We start from the raw sequence: 20,498 nt of genomic DNA on the forward strand, positions 1-20,498 counted from the left end.
GGGAATGTTGAGGATATACTGGGAATGGATCAAACACGGGGCCATTAGCACTCCTATAACTTTCTCTAGTTGGAGCTTACCAGGAAATAGTGTTGGAAAACGGATATTCGATCAAAAGGTAAAACATTCTGGGGCAACCTGGGTGGCTCATTCAGTTGTGTCCAACGTCAGCTTGGGTCATGATCTCATGGTTCTGAGTTTGACTTCCGCATTGGGCTTTGTGCTGACAGCTCAGAACCTGGAGCCTGCTTAGGCTTCTGTGCCTCCCTCTCTCTGCCCCTTCCTTGCTCGTGCTCTGTCTCTCAAAGATAAGTTAACACTACGGGGCACCTTGATGGCTCAGTCAGTTGAGCATCTGACTTCAGCTCAGGTCATGATTTCACGGTTAGGGAGTTCAAGTCCCACATCGGGCCCTTCGCTGACAGCTTGGAGCCTGGAACCTGCTTTGGATTCTGTTTCTCCCTTTCTGCCCCTCTCCTGTGCTCGCTTGCTCGCTCGCTCTCTCTCTCAAAAATAAACATTAAAAAAAATTTAAAACATTATACAATTAACCCTTTTTAAAAAATTGAAGTCCTAGAGGTCCAATTTTAAGGCATTGTGAGAGAGCTTTAGAATAGAAGAGATGGAAAGAGAAAGGACTGCTAAAGGCCCTAAGGGAAACCTAGTACCATTTCTCTTATTTATTTTAGAGATATGTAAACCCAGTTAACCCAGACAGGTGAGGTTAACTAATTATTCCTGGAGCAGGATGAAATCTGAAAAGCTCGCCAGGCCTCAGCAATGAATTTGGTGCTTGCTAGTACTCATCTCTGACTCTGTGAGATTGGAGCTAGAGAATTAAACTCGTTTTTGATACTTCTTGATTTAAGCAAATCCAGGGGGGAAATTTGTTGTTATAGAAATAAATGTTTTTGCTTTATTAAAGGATTCATGACAATAATGTGTGTAAATAATTTCAATCACCTTTGAAAATGTACTGTTTGCATAAGGCCTAAAAGGAATATTTGCACTACAGTATACAATTATTCATTGTATTCATAGTGAAACTTAACTGTGCCTTGAAAAAGTCTTTAATCTCCCCACGTCTCAGGGTGTTTTTTGTTGTTTTTAAATTTTCTTGCGTCTGACTTTCGCTTAGGTCATGATCTTGCGGTTCGTGGGTTCGAGCCCCGCATCGGGCTCTGTGCTGACTGCCAGCTCAGAGCCTGGAGCCTGTTTCAGAGTCTGTGACTCCCTCTCTCTCTGACCCTCCCCTGCTCATGCTGTCTCTCTCTATCCTAGATATAAAAAAATATTTAAAAAAAAAAAAAATAAATTTTCTTGACCCCGTACTGTATTGAGCATTGTGTTCAGAAAGTGTTGCCTCCTTTATCAGGATAAACTTAAGAGAAAAGTAGATTTTAGAGAGGAAAACTCTGAAGCTTAGAGTAAGTCATCTGCCCCAAGGTTATGGCTACTAAGTAATTGAGTTTACCTTGAACCCAGGTTGGTTTGGCTAGAACCCAAACTCTCAGCCCCTACATATGCTGCTTTCATTTGTGAAATAAGGCGGTACGGACAGTTCTGTCCTTTCAAAGGAATGTGATTGCCAGAGTAGTTCCTAATTTGGGGTGCTGTTCTCACTTAAAACACATTGTGAACTTAAGTAATCTCTTTCCTAATGTTTGAAATGAAGTATATTCTCTCTAGTTAATGGCAGTTATTTGTCCCTTAGAATTCTAGGAAGAATTTAGTCATTTGGAATTTATTATAGAGCATAACGTGAGATGATCAAGGTAGAAAATAGCTTTCTTGGTTTAAAAATATGAATACAAAATAATGACTGATTTCTCCCTGTATGTGGCTTTGATGAATTTCTAGAAATGTCTTGGGAAAAAGTATCTTTGGAATATAGGTTCCCAATAATTATTTTTGGATAAGACAATTCAGTAGTAACACTGTTGAGCATTTTTACAGTTTTCAAGGTGCATCTGTGTGTTATTCAATCCAGTATTCTTGGAAGTAAGAAAATACGGATAATTTCAGGGCAGAAAATGTTACGGCACAAAAGAGAAATTCCATCCAGTTGGAATGATCAGGAAGTTCGCACAAAAGAGGTAATTTATTTTTTTACATTTACTTATTTTTGAGAGAGCATGAGCAGGGGAGGGGCAGAGATAGAGGGAGACACAGGATCTGAAGCAGGCTCAGCACAGAGCCCAACATGGGGCTTGCACCCACAAACTGTGAGATCATGACCTGAGCCAAAGTTGGACATTCAACTGACTGAGCCACCCAGGTGCCTCTGAAAGAGGCTATTTAAAATAGCTCTTGAAAGATGGGTAGGATTTTGATAACAGAAGAAGACATGTTAGGCATAAAGAACAAAATTAATTATAAATAGAAAATTACAGGATATATTTAAGCAAAAGAACAGTTCGGAGCTCAAGGAACCATGGAGGGAAGGCATTTGAGATAATACTGGGACATTAGATTGGAACCATTGTAGAGAGTCTTAAAAGGCCAGGGCTTTTACTTGATAGGTAACACGGAACACTTTGTTTTGTTTTGGTTTTTTTGAGTGGAGGGAAATACAGATGTTCATCTGGAATAGTGTATAAGCTGAAGAGATAGACTGGAAAATTTATTGTGATGCTATTGATACATAATTTATTAGAATGGTAATGATAAAGTAGGAAAAGGGCAAAGGGAATGGAAAAGGAATTCATAAGATTTCAATGTAAAAGTCTATTGGATTTGATAACTAGATGGAAGGAGTAGAATCAAAGATAAGTAGGATACCCGGGGCGCCTGGGTGGCTCAGTGGGTTAAACGTCCTACTTCAGCTCAGGTCATGATCTCATGGTTCATGGGTTCAAGCCCCGCATCGGGCTCTGTGCTGACAGCCTGGAGTCCACTTTGGATTCTGTGTCTCCCTCTCTCTCTGCTCCTCCCCAGCTCGCACTCTGTCTCCCTCAAAAATAAACATTAAAAATTAAAAAAAAGTTAAGTAGGATATCCAGCTTAAATATGTCTGAATGCAGGTGACAAAATTTAATCTTTAAGGGAGGATAAGAAGACAGAAAGGCTAAAAATGGAACTTTGGCAAAAACACAGGGTGAGAAAACTAGCAATGGGCGGAGCAAGGAGTCTTTCATTAGTAGGATCTGATTAAGGATTGTACATTTAACAGAAGCAAAAGGGAATTCCTTTTTTTTTTTAAAGGAAAATTTTTTTTAAGGTTTATTTATTTCTAGGAGAGAGAGAGAGAGAGAGAGAGACAGCATGAGCAGTGGAGGGTCAGAGAGAGAGGAAGTCACAGACTGAAACAGGCTCCAGGCTCTGAGCTGGCAGTCAGCACAGAGCCCGACGCGGGGCTCGAACCCACGAACCGCGAGATCATGACCTAAGCGAAAGTCGGACGCTTAACCGACTAAGCCACCCAGGTGCCCCAAAAGGGAATTCCTTTTAAGAAAGGTTTAAATGTTGGGGCACATGGATGGCTCAATTGGTTAAGTGTTGGACTCTTGATTTCAGCTCAGGTCAGGATCTTGCAGTTTGTAAGACTGAGTCCCACACTTGCTTGCTCTCTCAAAATAAATATTTTTTAAAAACAAGAAATGTTCTGGGGCGCCTGGGTGGCTCAGTCAGGTAAGCATCCAACTTTGGCTCAGGTCATGATCTCACGGTTTGTGGGTTCGAGCCCTGCGTCGGGCTCTGTGCTGACAGCCAGCTTAGAGCCTGGAGCCTGTTTCGGATTCTGTATCTCCCTCTCTGACCCTTCCCTGCTCTCTCTCTCTCTCTCTCTCTCTCTCTGTCTCTCAGAAATAAATAAAACATTTAAAAAAAATTTTTTAAAACAAGAAATGTTCAGGCAAACCTGGATGGCTCAGTTGGTTAAGCGTCCAACTTCAGCTCAGGTCATGATCTCTTGGTTCCTAAGTCAAGCCCCGCTTGAGGCTCTGCGTTGACAGCTCAGAGCCTGGAGCCTGCTCTGGATTGTGTTTCCCTGTCTCTCTCTGCCCCTTCCCTGCTCATGCTCTGTCTCTCTAAAAAATAAACATTAAAAAATAAAATTTTTAAAAAGAAAGGTTTGGGGTGCCTGGGTGGCTCAGCCAGTTAAGATCTGACTTCAGCTCAGGTCATGATCTCGCAGTTCATGAGTTCGAGCCCCGCATCGGGCTCTGTGCTAGCAGTGCAGAGACTACTTGAGATTCTCTCTCACTCTACCTCTCTGCCCCTCCCCCACTTGCACTCTCATTCTCTCAAAATAAATAAACTTATAAAATGTTAAAGTGTAATAATAGATGACATAATCATAAACTTTTATTAACCCAGGCACTACTTTGAGCATTCTACATGCATTAACTTAATAATTATAGCACCACAGAGGTTAAATTTACCTAAAATTCCTGCTGGTAAGTGGCATTGCCTGAATTTCAGCAGTCTGGTTCTAGAGGTCTTACTCTTTTAAACTGTTTGTTTGTTTGTTTTATGTTTATTTAGTTTTGAGAGGGAAAGAGACAGAATCTGAAGCAGGCTCCAGGCTCCAAGCTATCAGCACAGAGCCTGACACGGGGCTCAAACTCATGAACCGCGAGATCATAACCTGAACTAAACTCAGAAGCCCAACCAACTGAGCCACCCAGGCGCCCCAAAGGTCTTGCTCTTTTAAACATTTAATTTATTTTTGAGAGAGAGAGAGAGAGAGAGAGAGAGGAGCAGAGGATCTGCGCTGACAGCAGAGAGCTCAATGGGAGGCTCGAACTCAGAACCATGAGATCATGATGGAAAGCTGAAGTCAGAAACTTAACCAACTGAGCCACCCAGGTGCCCCTAGAGGTCTTGCTCTCAACCATTACACTATCTAAGAGAAAAGTGGAAGGCGAAGCCTATAAATACACCGGAATTGGCAGTTCACAGACTATTCGACTTTTAAGAGGGTGTTTCCTCAGGACTTACTACAGCACACACCTATGTCACTGAGAAAAGAAGCAACTGAAGAGAATTTCTGTACATTCTCACCAACAAAGCTCCCAACTTACCTGAATCTCCACTAGATTACTTACTTTCCCATTATAAGAAAGGAACAGACTGTGGACCTAGCCTGTCCCATCTACTCAAGGATATCAATCCAGTAATTGTCCCATCTCTATCCTGTATCAATAATTAATCCCTTGGGGCGCCTGGGTGGCTCAGTCAGTTAAGCGTCCAACTTTGGCACCCATCAGGATCTCGCAGTTCATGAGTTTGAGCCCCACATCAGGCTCTGTGCTGACTGCTCAAAAGCCTGGAGCCTGCTTCAGATTCTGTGTATGTGTCTCTCTCTCTCTGCTCCCCCCAACTCGTGCTCTGTCTCTCTGACTCTCAAAAATAAACATTTAAAAAATCTCCAGTTTTTTCATTTGCATCAGCTACAATTATTTCCCACTATAGAATAAGAACCCCTTGATTTCACATTTCCTTGCATGCAGCTTCAGCTCCATTTTTCTGCTCTCATATTTTTATGTTTTTTTATATTTTATTTTTTAAATGTAGGCTCCATACCCAATGTGGGCTTTGAACTTAAACCCTGATGGGGTGCCTGGGTGGCTCAGTCGGTTGGGTGTCCAACTTCAGCTCAGGTCATGAACTCATGGTTCGTGGGTTTGAGCCACAGGTCAGGCTCCGTGCTGACAGCTAGCTCAGAGCCTGGAGCCTGCTTCAGATTCTGTGTCTCCCTCTCTTTCTGACCCTCCTCTGCTCACACTGTCTCTCTCTCTCTCTCTGAAATAAATAAAAAACATTTAAAAAATTGAACTTATACCTCGAGATCAAGAGACACATGCTCCACTAACTGAGTCAGCCAGGCACACCCCATTTTATTTCTCGAAAGAGTTGTCTATACAGGATATCTCCACTTCTCCGATTCTCCCTAGAACCCTCTCCCATGGCTTCACTTCCTGGAAACAGCCCTTGTCGAGATGACCATGTTGCCAGGGCACCTAGGTGCCTCAGTCAGTTGAGCATCTGACTTCAGCTCTGGTCATGATCTAGTTCATGGGTTGGAGCCCCAACTGAGGCTTTGTGCTGACAGTGCAGAGCCTGCTTTGTGTTCTCTGTCTCCCTCTCTCTGCTCCTCCCTTGCTCTCACACACACACAAACACTCTCCCTCTCCCTCAAAAATAAACATTAAAAAAAAAACTAAAAAAAAAAGGATCACCGCGTGGCCAAATCCAGCGGTTATCTCAGTCTTCAGGCAACCTACACAGCGACATCTGACACAACTGATTAGTCCTTCCTTCTTGACAACCTCTCATTACTTCTTTCAGAACATTATTCTCTGAGTTCTCCGTTCACTAGCCATTCCCTTTCAATTTCCTTTGCAAGTTGCTCCTTATATCTTAGTCCTTGGACTTCTTTTCTATCTACACTCATTCATTTCCTAGGCAACCTTACCCATCTCATGGTTTTAATACTGACAATTCTTTACTATTTTTTTAATACTGACATTTCTTTAAAGTTTTGTTCATATTGGTGGCTCAGTCGGTTAAGTGTCTGACTGCAGCTCAGGTCATGATCTTGCAGTCTGTGAGTTCGAGCCCCATGTTGGAATCTGTGCTGACAGCTCAGAGCCTGGAGCCTGCTTTGGATTCTGTGTCTCCCTCTCTCTCTGCCCTTCCCCTACTTGTGCTCTGTCTCTGTCTCTCAAATAAATACATTTAAAAAAATAAAGTTTTATTTGCTTGCTTATTTATTTTAGTAATTGCTATACCCAACGTGGGGCTCAAACTCACAACCCTAAGATTAAGAGTCACATGCTCTTCCAGACAGCCAGGCACCCATAAATACTGACAATTTTTTAATGCAATATTCAGACTTTATTAAACAAAAGTAACAGGCAAAGTCAAATAGGCACTTATATTAAAAGAAAAACTGACTAGAAGAAATTTTATCTTCAACACCTTATAGTAACCTACTTGCAGTTGGATTTAACTGAGCTCTGTTGCTGTGAAGAATACAGCTCAGCTCATGAATAGGTATGAAAGAACAATTTGTACATTTTCAAGTATTCACTGAATACCATCTTATATACACAGATATATTACATTTGAAAAAGGTTTAATTGATGATTCCCAGATATACTTCATTTTTCAATAAAAATGTTTGGAAGAGGTCACCTAAAGAGATGAAAATGTGGTTCTGGCTCATGAATTGTGTAATGAACCCAGCTATACTCTGTTGGTCACCCAAGTCTCATCTACTCCTTTTCAGAAATCAGATGGATTTTTGGTACTTGTTTGGAAAGTTCCCTGGGTAACATGACATGCTAGGTCATTACTTTATCATAGAAAGATACAACTCAGGAACAGCCAGATGAAGAGATGCACAGGGCCAGGTATGGTGAAGGGCATGGAGCTTCTATGCCCTTTTTGGGTACCTCTCTCCAAAACATGAGCTCACCAATCCGGAAGCTCCAATCCTAACAATTCTTAAATTGGTGTTTCCTACCTGGATCTTCCTTGTGAACTTCAGACTCATATATTTAGTGCCATTTATGTATCTGATATCTCAAACTCAAGCTGCCATAACTGAAATCCTGATTCCTACTCATTTGTCACAGGACCACTCCTCTCTTTCTTCCCCTGGTCCATCTGAGAACATGGCAACTCCATTCTTCTAGTTCTTGCATTTTATTTTGTTTATTTATTTATGAGGGGATGGCGGAAGAGGTGCAGAGAGAAAGAGAGAGAGAGAGAGTCCCAAGCAGGCTCTGGTCAATCTCACGGACTGTGAGATAATGACCTGAGCTGAAACCAAGAGCTGGATGCTCAACCAACTGAGCCATCCAGCGCCCTATAGTTCATGTATTTTTAATGGGGGCAATGTCACCCCACTAAAGGAGGAATGCAGCTATTGGGCAATGAAGAAATCTTAGATATTATAGTGGCTTGTAAAACTCAAACATACACAACACAATCTTATTCCTTTCTTTTTTTAAGTTTTTCTTCATTTAAGTAATCTCTATATCCAATGTGGGGTTCACACTCATGACCCCTAGTTCAAGAGTTGCACATTCTTACAACTGAGGCAGCCAAGCACCCCAAAGATTTTAGTATTTCTGAACTCTGTATTGAATAAAACATGCAGCACATAAACAGATATACAGGGTACCTGTGCATTAGAATTCAATGGAGGCTGAGGGATCAGGAAAAAAAAATGTAAAAAGAATCTTTAGGGGCAGCAATAATTTAAAAAAAGGCTGAGAAACAGAGTTATAGTTGCTCAGTTCACAGACCCCAGAGCCATACATGACTCTTGTTTTTCTCATATTCTCCTTAAATCCATGAACAATTCTTTTGGCTCTGCCTTCAAAATATGTCCACAACGTGACACCACTTCTCAGTATCTTTTTGCTACCACTCTTGCGCAAGCCATCATTTCCTTGTCTGGATTATTCCAATAGCCTCCTTGACTGGTGGCTCTTAAATCTATTTTTAACATAGCAACCAGTTAAAAAGACTGCCATTTAACTTTCCTAGGTAAAATTCCTCTGTGTAGAAGGGCTCCCCAAATCAAAGTTGAAAGCCAAAATCCTTACAATGACAGGCAAGGCCTTACAAGAACTCTCTCCTTTCACCTCAGACCTCATGTTCTACCACTTGTACCCTCTCTTATTCTTCTTCACCCACACTGGCCTCCTTGTTCTTCCTCGAATATGTCGAGACATTTATAGTTTTAGGGTCTTTGCACTTGGGTGTTACTTCTGCCAGTATGTTTCCACCTTCCCTATACCTGCTTGGTTACCTTATTCTCAGCATTCAGATAAAGTGTCACTTCCTTCCGGAAGCCTTCTTGGATCACCAAACCATTTCCCTTCGCATATAGGATTGCTCACACAATATCCTCTCTCTTCCTTACACTGCTTCATACTTCTTCATAGAAGTTATTACTTTCTGGGGGCGCCTGGGTGGCTTAGTCGGTTAAGCGTCCGACTTTCGCTTAGGTCATGATCTCGCGGTTCATGGGTTTGAGCCCCGCGTCGGGCTCTGTGCTGACTGCCAGCTCAGAGCCTGGAGCCTGTTTCAGTCTGTGACTCCTTCTCTCTCTGACCCTCCCCTGCTCACGCTGTCTCTCTCTCTCCTAAAAATAAATAAAACATTGAAAAAAAAAAAGAAGTTATTACTTTCTGATATATATTTGTTTATGGTCTCCTGCTACTAAGCCCCACAGGGAGGGGATTTTTTGTTTTGCTGTTATACTCCTCAATACCTAGAACTGTACTTGGCACAAAACGTTCAACTTTTCGTTGAATGAATACTAGATCTGAGCTTCACAAAACAGGCTCTCTGCCTCAAGAAACGTTGAGTCCATTGCAGAGAGGCAAAAGACATAAAATACAATAATTGCATGTGCTCAGTGGAACACAGGAACCTCCAAAATTGCCCATAGGATTTACGCAGGCAGATACGATGGAATGCTTAATCTAGGTTGTGCTAACCAACATAAGAGACAGCTGAGGCTCTTATAAATTATAATGTATTAGGCAATTGTGACATTTTATTACTGGCGAAGGTGAGAGCACATCTTGCCTATGATTATTTCCTCTTCTCGAAAAATTTATAGGGAATTTTTCATTCACTTCTTCCTATAACCCCAAAAGCCTACTGGCTGTGAATGGTATCGTCCAAAGGGAGTGTAAAATATTATTTGCTCTGGGAGTCTGCGTAGTGAATGGGTCCCTAGAACTGGCGCATGCGCATCTTCCAAGGTACGGCAAGATGGCTGCCAGCCACTTTGTGGCGCGTAGGTGCCCCGAGGAGTTAGCGGCGGCGGCAGCAGCAGCCAGAGGGTAACAGTGGCCTCTGAGCAGTGGGAATTTTCCGGCTTGCTGTGTGAGCTGGACAGCCCCAGGAGGGACGCCTTGCTAGGAAGCCAAAGGCGGGGCGGAGCGGCGAGGCCCCTCCCCCAACCTCTCCTTAGTTTGACCAACTCCCTCACCCTCCTCCGTTCTTCCTCCTAGCCCGCTACACGCTGATCTGCTGCGCAAGCGCGCAGATCATCGAAGCGCCTTCTTGGCCCTGGGGGCTTGCGGGCTTCTGCGCGCGCTTCTCGATCTTGTCCTTTGATTGGTCAGATTGCCCCGCCATCACGCCTCCCTCTGCTTTCTAGGTTGAGAAGGAAGCGGGGAGGCGGGGCTAAGCAGCGCGTGCGCGATACTGTTGCTGTGCCTTTGCTGCTATTGCGTTGCAAAAAAAAATCCTGACTAGGTAGCCCTGGGCCTTTGCTGTGCTAGAGGACCTAAAGGAGAAAGATTTCTGCAACTGAAGGGGCAATCGGGTAGTATTAAATTTGAGCTATTAACGCCCACCCTTACAGGAGTGTGGCGTTAGGAGTGGGGACGAGCCTTAGCTTTGAGAGCCGAAGAGTGTAAAACCATTAGTTTCGGGGCCAGGCGTTTTGAAAGGCGTCGCAGGACGTGTTTTCTGCGTACCTCTTCCGTTATTATTGACTGGTTCAAACACAACCCCTTGAACGATTCTGATAAACCTTTGATGCCCGCAGCCCCTCCTTACAGCGTGTAGGAGCCGCCAGCGTGCGCGGCAGCTAGTCCTCCCGTCCTACGTCTCGAAGAGCCTAGCGCGTGCACCGTCCCCACCCCCTGGCCTCCCTCCCCACCCACGGCTTTCACGCACTCGCAGTGATTGTTTTGCCCGCTCCCGCCGCCGCCGCCGCCGCCGCCGCCGCGGCCGCCAGAGGAGCAGCAGCGCTTGTGCAAACCGGGAAGATGGCGGCCGGCGGCGGCGGAGGCAGCAGTAAGGCCTCCTCCTCGTCGGCCTCTTCGGCAGGGGGTCTGGAGTCCTCGTTGGATCGAAAATTCCAGTCGGTAACCAACACCATGGAATCTATTCAAGGCCTGTCGTCTTGGTGTATAGAGAACAAGAAACACCACACCACTATCGTCTACCATTGGATGAAGTGGCTCCGGAGATGTGAGTGTTGGGGGTGACCAGGGAAGGGAAGACTGGGGGGGACGTGGAAGGAAAGCCTTCCCTTAACGCCGGGGGGGGGTTTCCCACGGAGCCACTGCATTCGGTTGGTGGTGTTCACGTTCAAGCTTTGACGCGAGTGTTCCCAAACCCAGACTCCATTCCTAGCCGTTCCTAGCCGGGGTCGTCCCGAACCGCAGGAGGCTCGTCGTTTCTTGGATCTTTTTTTTTTTCTTCCCTCCACTAGCTCCCGACGTGGGGTGTGTGTGTGTGTGTGTGTGTGTGTGTGTGTGTGACCTTGGGCCGTTGGGCCTAGATCTTTCGAGGTGTGGGTATTACTTCTTTTCGGAGCCTTGCGAGGTGCTGCTCCCTTTACGGAACCTTCGCGGAAATTGTCGCGTCCGTTTATTTCTCATAGGCCTTGACGTGCAAATGGTTTTCCTGATGATAGACGGGCTCTGGTTTAAGCAGTAGCAAATCCACGTACTGGGCTGGACCGTGTTAGACCACTCTGGTTTACGTTGACCTGAGACTCGCGATGTGTCGTCGGAAGGGCCTTACTTGGGTGAATGGTGATAAGTAACGCGAGCTGCACGGACAGCCGAGACGACCACCTGGGAGGGTCCCCTGCACCGGGGTTTGCTGCAAATAAAATAGGGCTTCTGGATAACAGAAAGAACTGGTCCATGTCTGCCCTAATACCTTAACATCTAAAAAATGTCCGGCTGTTTTGCAGCACTTGAAATACCTTCTTAAAGAAATGGGTTTAATGTCCTACGTAATCAAAACAGGAAATCAAGAAATGTGCTTTTTGAATATATAATATCTCCCTCCCCCCGCCCCCCCGTGACTGCTTTTTTGTCTCCTTTGGGGATTTTTCTTTTTCCATTTTGCTGCTTTACTCCAGAAAAGAGGTAGATTAAACTGTCAGGAAGCATGGATTGGTAGCAAAGCATTTCAGATCTTTTAGGAGTAAGTGTGAAGTCACAGGTCACTGTTGCTTCCTGCTGAGAAGAAAGAGCTAACCCTAAATCCATTTATATCTGTTTGACTTTTAGGTCTTTTGTTGCTTCTCTCCTCTGTGACATGTCACCTGTGAGACCCATCAGCTAGTTACTTTTCTTCTGCGATTGTCCCTGTAGTGTTGGAGTTGTGTTTACCTTTTAGAGAACAGATGGATAAAACTTATAAGATCATAGGCCCCAATCTTCAGACCATTTGTATATAAAAAGTTATTGTTGGCAGAGTGTCTTGTGGTTCTTTGGATAACATGTGCCACATAGAAATACAAGATTATCTGTATTTACTAATAGATCAAAGTTATTTTTCCCCAAGAAGTTAAGTTAGAACATACGGTATCAAATAAGATTGTATCATCAAAGACTCTCATCTGCTATCTGCCCAGTCCTTTATTGTCATTTACAATAGATCTATCTCATAAAACTTTAAAAAATAACCCTAAGACGTAGATTTTTTTTTTTTTTAAATCATTGATTTACAGGCAGGGAAACTAAGGCTCGGAAATGTCAAGTAAATTCCTTAATGTTAGCCAGAAAGAGGGTGGAGTTAGGATTTTACTCCACCAACATCAGATGACAATGGCCACATTTAACTTTGTAAAATAATGTTTTCAAGATTAAAAAAAAAAAAAGATTAGCCTTTAATGGACTTGGTTCATCACTGGTAGCAAGTTCTCATGTGAGTTTGAGAATATATTCTCTTTTGTCTTAAAATATTTTTACTACATTATACAAGCATTTAACATTTCTACCTTTGAGCTCTGGTGCTTTAACAGTATGGTTACATCATTTGCAAGAATAGGTTGGTCCCCATCCCTGCCTTGTGGGATTTTAAATGACAATTGGAATTTTTTTCCTGGTTAGTAATAATGAGATACTATGAAGCCAGAATTTTTCTGCCTCTACCATTGTTGATATTTTGCCTAAGCTTATTTCCCAAGTTGATGTCGTGAGTGAAAAAGATTATTGTTCTAGGAAGACAACACTTCATTTGAAGAGTATTATATATAGTTTATACAGTTAAATGATTTTGGCTTCCTAAAAATTTGATTTTTTTTTTCCTAGTGGAATGGAACTTTCTAAAATGGTTAAGGGTATTTATTTATAGTCCTTTTGTGTTTACATTTAATGAACATCATCTCAATGTAAGTAAAGTAAAGCATTTAGGAGAGCGATGAGGGGGCACAGTGAAAACAGTTTATTCATTGGGCCTTACTTAGTTTCATATTTCTTTACAGTTGGGATTCCTTTAGTTTGAGTTTGGTATCTAAGTCTGCTTTCGGCAAATTTGTGCAGTAGGTCCCTGGCATTCCTAGCCTTTCTGTCCATTTTCCTGATGTCACTTTTGCTTCTCTTTTTTGTTCTGGCATCCATTATTTAGTGATTTGTGTTTAATGTCCAGTGTGCATTTAAGTAACTGTTAGATCTCCCAAAGATATTTTCATTTGAGCCTTTGTTTCATAACGTTGTATTGACAAGCTCTTGTTCATTTTAAAGAAACTAATTCAGAGAAAGCAAGTAGGTTTTTTGAAGATGTACGCCATAGGTGGGTTCTATCTGATTTTATTAAGGCTTCTTTTAATTTGTCTGGCTGAAACATTCATTGCCGTCACATATGTTTTTAAAGATTTATTTTATTCTTAAGTAATCTCTACACCCACTATGGGGCTCAAACTTAAAATCCCAAGATCAACAGTCACAGGCTTCTCTGACTGAGCTGGCCGGGCACTGCCATTGCCATCATTTTTAAAAGTACTCTTTCTGTAGCATAATAAACAGATGCCATTCCTGTGCTTCAGAATCTTCCAGTGATACCCCATTGCAACAGGTTAAGATCTAAACTTCTTTTCCTATGGTGTACGCAGTTCCTACACCATCTGTGCTGTCTACTGCTTTTCATTTGCAATGAAAAGCTTCCAATTCTGTTTCCTCATCGTTTAGATTCAGGCTCCTGTACTACCTCTTCACAAAGGCCTTCCCTAAATGACTTTATTTCAGGGGGTTCCTTAAATGGCTTTCTATCATTTCACATTATTTTCAGTATACGAAATCACCTTGTTTATGTGTTTACATGCTTAATGTTTACCTTCTCCCACCAGATGACAGGGCTAGGTCTTCTCTGCTTCTGTGTCCTCAAGCAACTAGAACAGTGTAAGCAGTCAGTAAATATTTGCCAATGTAATTTTGTATGTTAGCTAGTCAAGAACTTGAATTGTTTTAATTTCTGTTTACCAGGAAGAAAGGTTCATAACTTAGTGAAAGAAATGATAAGTTCGGTTGTCAGCAGTTTCAAGACATGGCTCTTTTTTTTTTTTTTTTAATTTTTAAAAATGTTTTTTATTTGTGTGTGTGTGTGTGTGTGTGAGAGAGAGAGAGAGAGAGAGAGAGAGGGAGGGAAGAGGGAGGAGGGAGGGAGGAGCAGGGGAGGGTCAGAGAGAGAGAGGGAAACACAGAATCCGAACAGGCTCCAGGCTCTGAGCTAGCTGTCAGCACAGAGTCCGACGCGGGGCTTGTACTCACAAACCGTGAGATCATGACCTGAGCTGAAGTCAGACGCTTAAATGACTGAGCCACCCAGGTGCCCCAAGACATGGCTGTTTTTGGATTTGATATGCAGTTGACCAGATTATCATTTCTTTATTTCATTTGTCCCTCCCGTTTTTAATGTTAAATAGGAATCAATGTGGAAAAGTAGAAAAATGCATACTATAGAATGAGACCTAGATTCAGATCTTAATTCCATCACTTAATACCTGACTCCACGCTTAATTTGTGAGCCCCAGTGTATGATCTGTAAGTAGAGGTAATAATTATCTCTCACAGAATTGCTATCTAGGTTTTAGAAGACAATATAATGTATTTTAGCGTAGGTCCTAGCATATAAAAAACGTCCAAATTATTTATGATGATGACACTAATGGTGCAGATAGTCTTAACATTCTGAGTATTCAGAATAATTACAGTGGAATTTTGTTTTGAGTATGGTCCTGGAAATTACATTCCCAGTTAAGGCCAAATTGATTGGACTCTGTAATGTATTAGCAAGTGCTCAGAAGAACTAGTGGAAATTATAATGTTCATGGTATTTCCATATTGTCTTGTTTTTGTTTTTTAATGTATATTTATTTTTGAGAGAGAGGCTAAGAACGCAGAGCCTGATGCAAGGCTTGAACTCACAAACCGAGAGATCATGACCCGAGCAGAAGTATGCTTAACCGACTGAACCACCCAGGTGCCCCCATATTGTCTTGTTTTTAACCATTGAATGGGTTGGTCTGATTTGAAGAAAATGTGGATATAGGAAAGTAGAATCTGTTGTAGAGCAGAAAATCTGTTAAGAATTCACTTCAGCTAATTTTCTTTTTAATTTTTTAATGTTTACTTATTTTTTGAGAGAGAGAGAGACTAAGTGCAAGTGGGAGAGGGGTGGAGGGAGAGGGAGACACAGAATCCAAAGCAGGCTTCGGACTCTGAGCTGTCAGCGCAGAGTGACGTGAGCTTGAACTCAGAACAGTGAGATCAGGACCTGAGCTGAAGTCTGATGCTTAAGGCTCCCCTCCTTTCAACTACTTTTGATACAAACTTTAAATATTTACCCCCCACACCCAACCTTCTACTGATTAATCCACATCAGAAGTTATCAACTTAATGGCCAGTCTTTTTTTCTCCTACCCCTCTTTTTCCCTTCCACCTCTTTTGAAGGAACTCAGTACAGTATGGCCCCCACCCCACAAGAGAAACTGTTTTTTAAATATGGGCTGGCAAAATAAATAAATAAATAGATGGATAGATAGATAAATAAAAATAAATCTCTTTCTATGGGATTAAGTTGTTGCAGAGAATTTTCAAAGCGCAGTTACCATTTTTGTTTTGTGGCAGTGGGTTGTCAGTTTGGGTCTTAGGATCCTTAGCTGGACCATGAAGGTGGTGAGAATTTTATACTTTTAGCAAGTGCTTACTATGTGCCAGGCACTTTTCCAAGCAGTTTACCCATATGAACTCATTCAGTCCTCAGAACCCTTTGAAGTAGGTATTGTTATGATCCTATTTTACAGATAAGAAAACAGACACTAAGAGATTGAGTAATTTAGCTGAGCTATTAAGTGATGGGGCCAGGATTCCAGGCATTCTGGATTTAGAATGTACACTCTTAGCCACTGTACTATACAGCCTTTCTGACTTATAAAATATCCTCTACCATGCAGAAAACCTTTGATTACTTGCTCATTTATTCAATATTAGGCAGTACATATTAACCAGAATGTTTAGATAGTACATCTTTGTGGCTTTTTAAGTTTATTTATTTTGAGACAGAGCTTGCCAGCACAAGCTGGGGAGGGGCAGAGAGAGAGAGGGGGAGAGAGAATCTCAAGCAGGCTCCACACTGTCAACATGGAGCCCAATGCAGGGCTTGAACTCACAGACTGGGAGATCATGACCTGAGACAAAAAAGTCAGATGCTTAACTGACTGAGCCACCCAGGTGCCCCAAGACTGATTATCTTGTGTGGGTTTGAGTTCTGATAGGCATTTGTGTTTTCATTTAATATAGAATGGAAAGACAAGTTGAATATGTTAGCTGTGAAAGCTAACTACTGGATAAAAATCTCTAAATGTACATTTCGATTAAATAATAAAGTGTGTGTGTGTGTTTGTGTGTGTGTGTGTGTGTGTGTGTGTGTGTGTGTTTTAAAGTAATCTCTGTGCCCAACGTGGGGCTTAAATTCACAACCCCAAAAAGAGTTTCATGCTGTACTGACTGAGCCAGCCAGGTGCCCCATGAAAGGCTTGTCAAGAAAAGACAAGAAGTTTGGGGTGCAGTACTGGTCAGTGGGGAGTGCAGTCTGCTATCTTATATTTGATATTGTGCAAATCTAAAGGTCAGGGGCCATTTCTGCAGGTTTGGCTACTGAAATGTAGCTTTTTCTTTAACAGTTTACTTTTGGGGGACACAAATTTTTAAATTATTTTGGTATTGTTTTAGAGAGAGAGTGCGGGAGAAGGGCAGTGGGAGAGAGAGAATCTTAAGCAGGCTCCACACTCAGTATGGAGCAGGGCTTGATCTTGTGACCTGGGGATAATGACCTGAGCTGAAATCAAGAGTCAGATGTTCAACCGACTGAACCACTCAGGTGCTCCTTATTATTATTACTATTTTTTAAAGTTTATTTCTTATTTATTTTGGAGAGAGAGAGAGAGTGAGTGTGGGGGGGGGAGGTGTGTGTGCGCGCGCGTGTCCATGTGTGGGGGAGGGGTAGAGAGAGAGGATCCCAAGCAGGCTCTGCCCATCAGCACAGAGCCTGACATGGGGCTCGAGCCCTTGAACTGCAAGATCATGACCTGAGCCAAAATCAAGAGTTGGCTGCTTAACCGACAGAGCCACCCAGGCGCCCCTAGCTTCATAGTTCTTTTAACAAGTCTTTGTGGCATACCTGTTGTACCAGGCACTGGGGGTTCAGCAAGGGAACAAAATGGAGAACAATTTTGCCCTCACAGAGCTTGTACTCCATTAAGGGGAGAAACAAACAAAAGAAGTAAAATATTTAATATATTAGAAAGTTAAAGTATTAGAGGTGCTGTAGAGAAATGTAAACCAGGGAAGGGAAATACAAGGCATTATAGGAGTTTGCAGTGTTAAGTTAGGTGGTAAGAGAAGGCCTCTCTGGGAAGGTGACATTTGAGCAGAAGGATGAGGTGTTAAGCAGTAGATAAGGAAAGTGTGAGGGGACGGTGTTCCAACACAGAGAGGGCAGAAAAATACAAAGGTCCTGGGGTTAGAGTGTGCCTGGCAAGTTTAAGGACGACAAGAAAGGTTTTGTAGCTGGGAAGGAACAGTAGCAGATAAACTCGGATTCTGGGGGGTGATGGTGGGAGACGGGGCATAGCACCAAGGTGTATAGGTGGTTCCTGAGGGGGACGCAGAGCCGTTTGAGCAGAGGAGTGATGTGAATGGGTTTTTTTTTTTTTTTTTTTTTAAACATAAGCTCTAGGCCTTCTGTCAGGCTTGAACCCATGACCCTGTGAGATCAAGAGTCGCATGCTCTACTGACTGAGCCAGCCAGGCGCCCCACGATTTATGTTCTTATAAGGTCATTCTGGTTGTTGCAGAAACAAGGGCACTAGTTAGGTGACTGTTGTGCTTTTCCTGGGCTAAAGTGTTGCTGGCTTGGACCAGGTCATGGCCTGTGGAAGTGGTAAGGAGTAATTTAATTCTGGATCTATTTTGAATGTAGATCTAACTAGATTTCTAGATGGATTAAAGGTGGGGTAAGAGAGGAAAGTAATCAAGAATGACTCTGGGTTTTTGCCTGACTAGGAGGAGTTGGTATTTATTAATATGAGGAAGGCTTAAGTGGAACAGATTTGGGGAGGAAGATCAGACATTTAGTTTTGAATGTTAGGTTTCGGTTGTCTGCATTTTAAAATATCTTTATTGGGACAGCAGGGTGGCTCAGCCTGCCTAAGGCTCACTTACCTAAGTGTCTTGCCTTCGGCTTAGGTCATGATCTCACAATTAGTGAGAGCCCCTCCTCGGACTCTGGGCTGACAACTCAGAGCCTGGAGCCTGCTTCAGATTCTGTGTCTGTCTCTCCTTTTCTCTCTCTGTCCCTCCCCCTAGTGGTCTGTCTTTCTCAAAAGTAAATAAACTTAATAAAATATCTTTGAGATATAATTCACAAATATAGTACTCAGTCACTTACATTGTATAACGTTTTCAGTATATTCAGAGTTGTGTAAAGGTTACCACCTGGGGTCTGTTTAGTGTGTAGACTGTCTTTGGAGCCATGATGCTGGAAGGGATCTACGTGGGAGGTAGGTGTAGATAGAGAAGTAAGTGTAGTAAGGTAGAGTAATAAGTGTACATAGAGAAGCCCATAGAGAAGGCTCTGGAGCATTTTGTATTTTAGATGCCTCTTTCTGCGTATTTGGTCTAATGTGTTCTTGGCTTAGGTTCTTTTTGAGGTTCGAGGCAAACTTCATTTCAGTTCCCCGAAGAAGTAATAAACCTATTTTGAGCTCTTGAACGTTTCTCCTCATGGTTTAGGCTAAATGGCAGTTCTGGGTTAGTTAGGCAGTAGCTGTGTCATAATTACCAAGTATAAAATCATTGCATAACTGATTTTTTCCCTCCCCTTTGGATGCCTAGGTCACTTCATTCCATTGCCCTAAATTCATAGAAATAATATTTTCCATGTTTCCTGACACTGTTTCCAAACACGACCTACCTAATTATGACCTACAGTTATTGTAATGGTATGTACTGAACCAGCTTTTTTACTTGGATTATGAGACTTTACACTCAGTCATTATGTTCTTCATTTAGCTGCTTTCTCTCTCAAATGCAGAAGGTGATATTGTAAACACCGGCCTGGGTGGATTTGAAGCATTTATGTAGGACATAATTTTGTTATATATTCCGTAGAAGCTAAATGTTAAATTATGTAGTAAGTAAACATTCCCATAACTAAAAGTGTGAAATGAAACAATATTGAGAAACGTTGGGATGCCTGGGGGGCTCAGTGGGTTGAATGTCCGACTCTTGATTCTGGCTCAGGTCATGATCCTAGGGTCACGAGATTGAGCCCACATCGGGCTCCGTGCGGCATGGAGCCTGCTTAGGTTTCTCCGCCCCCCCACACCTCTCTCCCTCTCTCTTCCACTGCCCCTCCCCCATACTCTCTCTCTAAAATAAAAAAATAACAAGAATAAAAAATTATATTGAGAAATGTCATTGGCAGTGGAAAAATACTAATATTAAAATTTGCTCATGTAGGCCACCTCGAAATTACAGCTTTGTCTGCAGAGAAGAGGCAAGCATATGTATGTGTATAATAGGGAGTAGAGGGCTGCCGATGTTATTCCTAGTGACTTGGCTTCCTGCTTTTCATAAACTAATAACTAATAAGCATCCAAACTCCTTTTTCTCCTAACCTTTTGTCAGTCAGTTGTGGTATTTGTTTTCTAATTTCAACTATCTGAAAAGTAAAGATGCACGAGGTTTTTAAATGTGAGGACGAAGTTCTAGAGACCCTAGTAAAAATTACTCCAGAACCTAACACTGTTGTACAAACCATCCAGACTGAGTTTCTCATCTGTTTGTCAAGGAAACAAAAAGTAGTTGGTGTTTTGTAGTGCTTTCAGGTCCCTCTGCCCCCACAGATTTTAATTCTAGAACATTGGGAAAAATGCACATCTTGTGGAGAAAGTAATAGAACCTACTTACTCTTTTTGGAAAAAGGCAACATTTCCATCTGTGCTTTGGAACATTAAAGTTTTTCTAACTAAGATAAGAGAGTTTAAAAAAAAACCTTATTTTTATTCTTTTCTTAGAAACCTTGAAATAGAGTCTCTGATGAAAGAAGTGAAGTGTTCAGTATGCTGGGTTTGAATTTTGGTTGTGGCCTTTATCTTTCCCTCATCTCTTCCTCCTTCCATTTTACTCTCTAGGGGTTAGTTTCACTTACTTTCACTCTCTGGTTCTTCGGTTCCCACTAACAGAGAGTGTGTTTCCTTATTACCCTTTCATAAA

General features: G+C 42.3%; 1 protein-coding gene across 5 annotated transcripts in view; it reads left to right on the forward strand.

The window, feature by feature from the left end:
- Positions 1 to 10,217: 10,217 nt before the first annotated feature.
- The window catches only part of RPRD2 (regulation of nuclear pre-mRNA domain containing 2), an 89,887-nt gene continuing 79,606 nt past the window's right edge, over positions 10,218 to 20,498 (forward strand). For all 5 annotated transcript variants that reach the window (XM_039246238.1, XM_039246240.1, XM_039246239.1 and 2 more), the window contains exon 1: positions 10,218 to 10,953. In XM_039246238.1, coding sequence (XP_039102169.1) covers positions 10,749 to 10,953 — 205 coding nt within the window. In that variant the 5' untranslated portion in view covers positions 10,218 to 10,748. The remainder of the gene's footprint in view (positions 10,954 to 20,498) is intronic.

Source organism: Hyaena hyaena, unplaced genomic scaffold (assembly GCF_003009895.1).
Source record: "Hyaena hyaena isolate Hyena2069 unplaced genomic scaffold, ASM300989v1 scaffold_284, whole genome shotgun sequence".
In the NCBI taxonomy this organism is placed as follows: domain Eukaryota; kingdom Metazoa; phylum Chordata; class Mammalia; order Carnivora; family Hyaenidae; genus Hyaena; species Hyaena hyaena.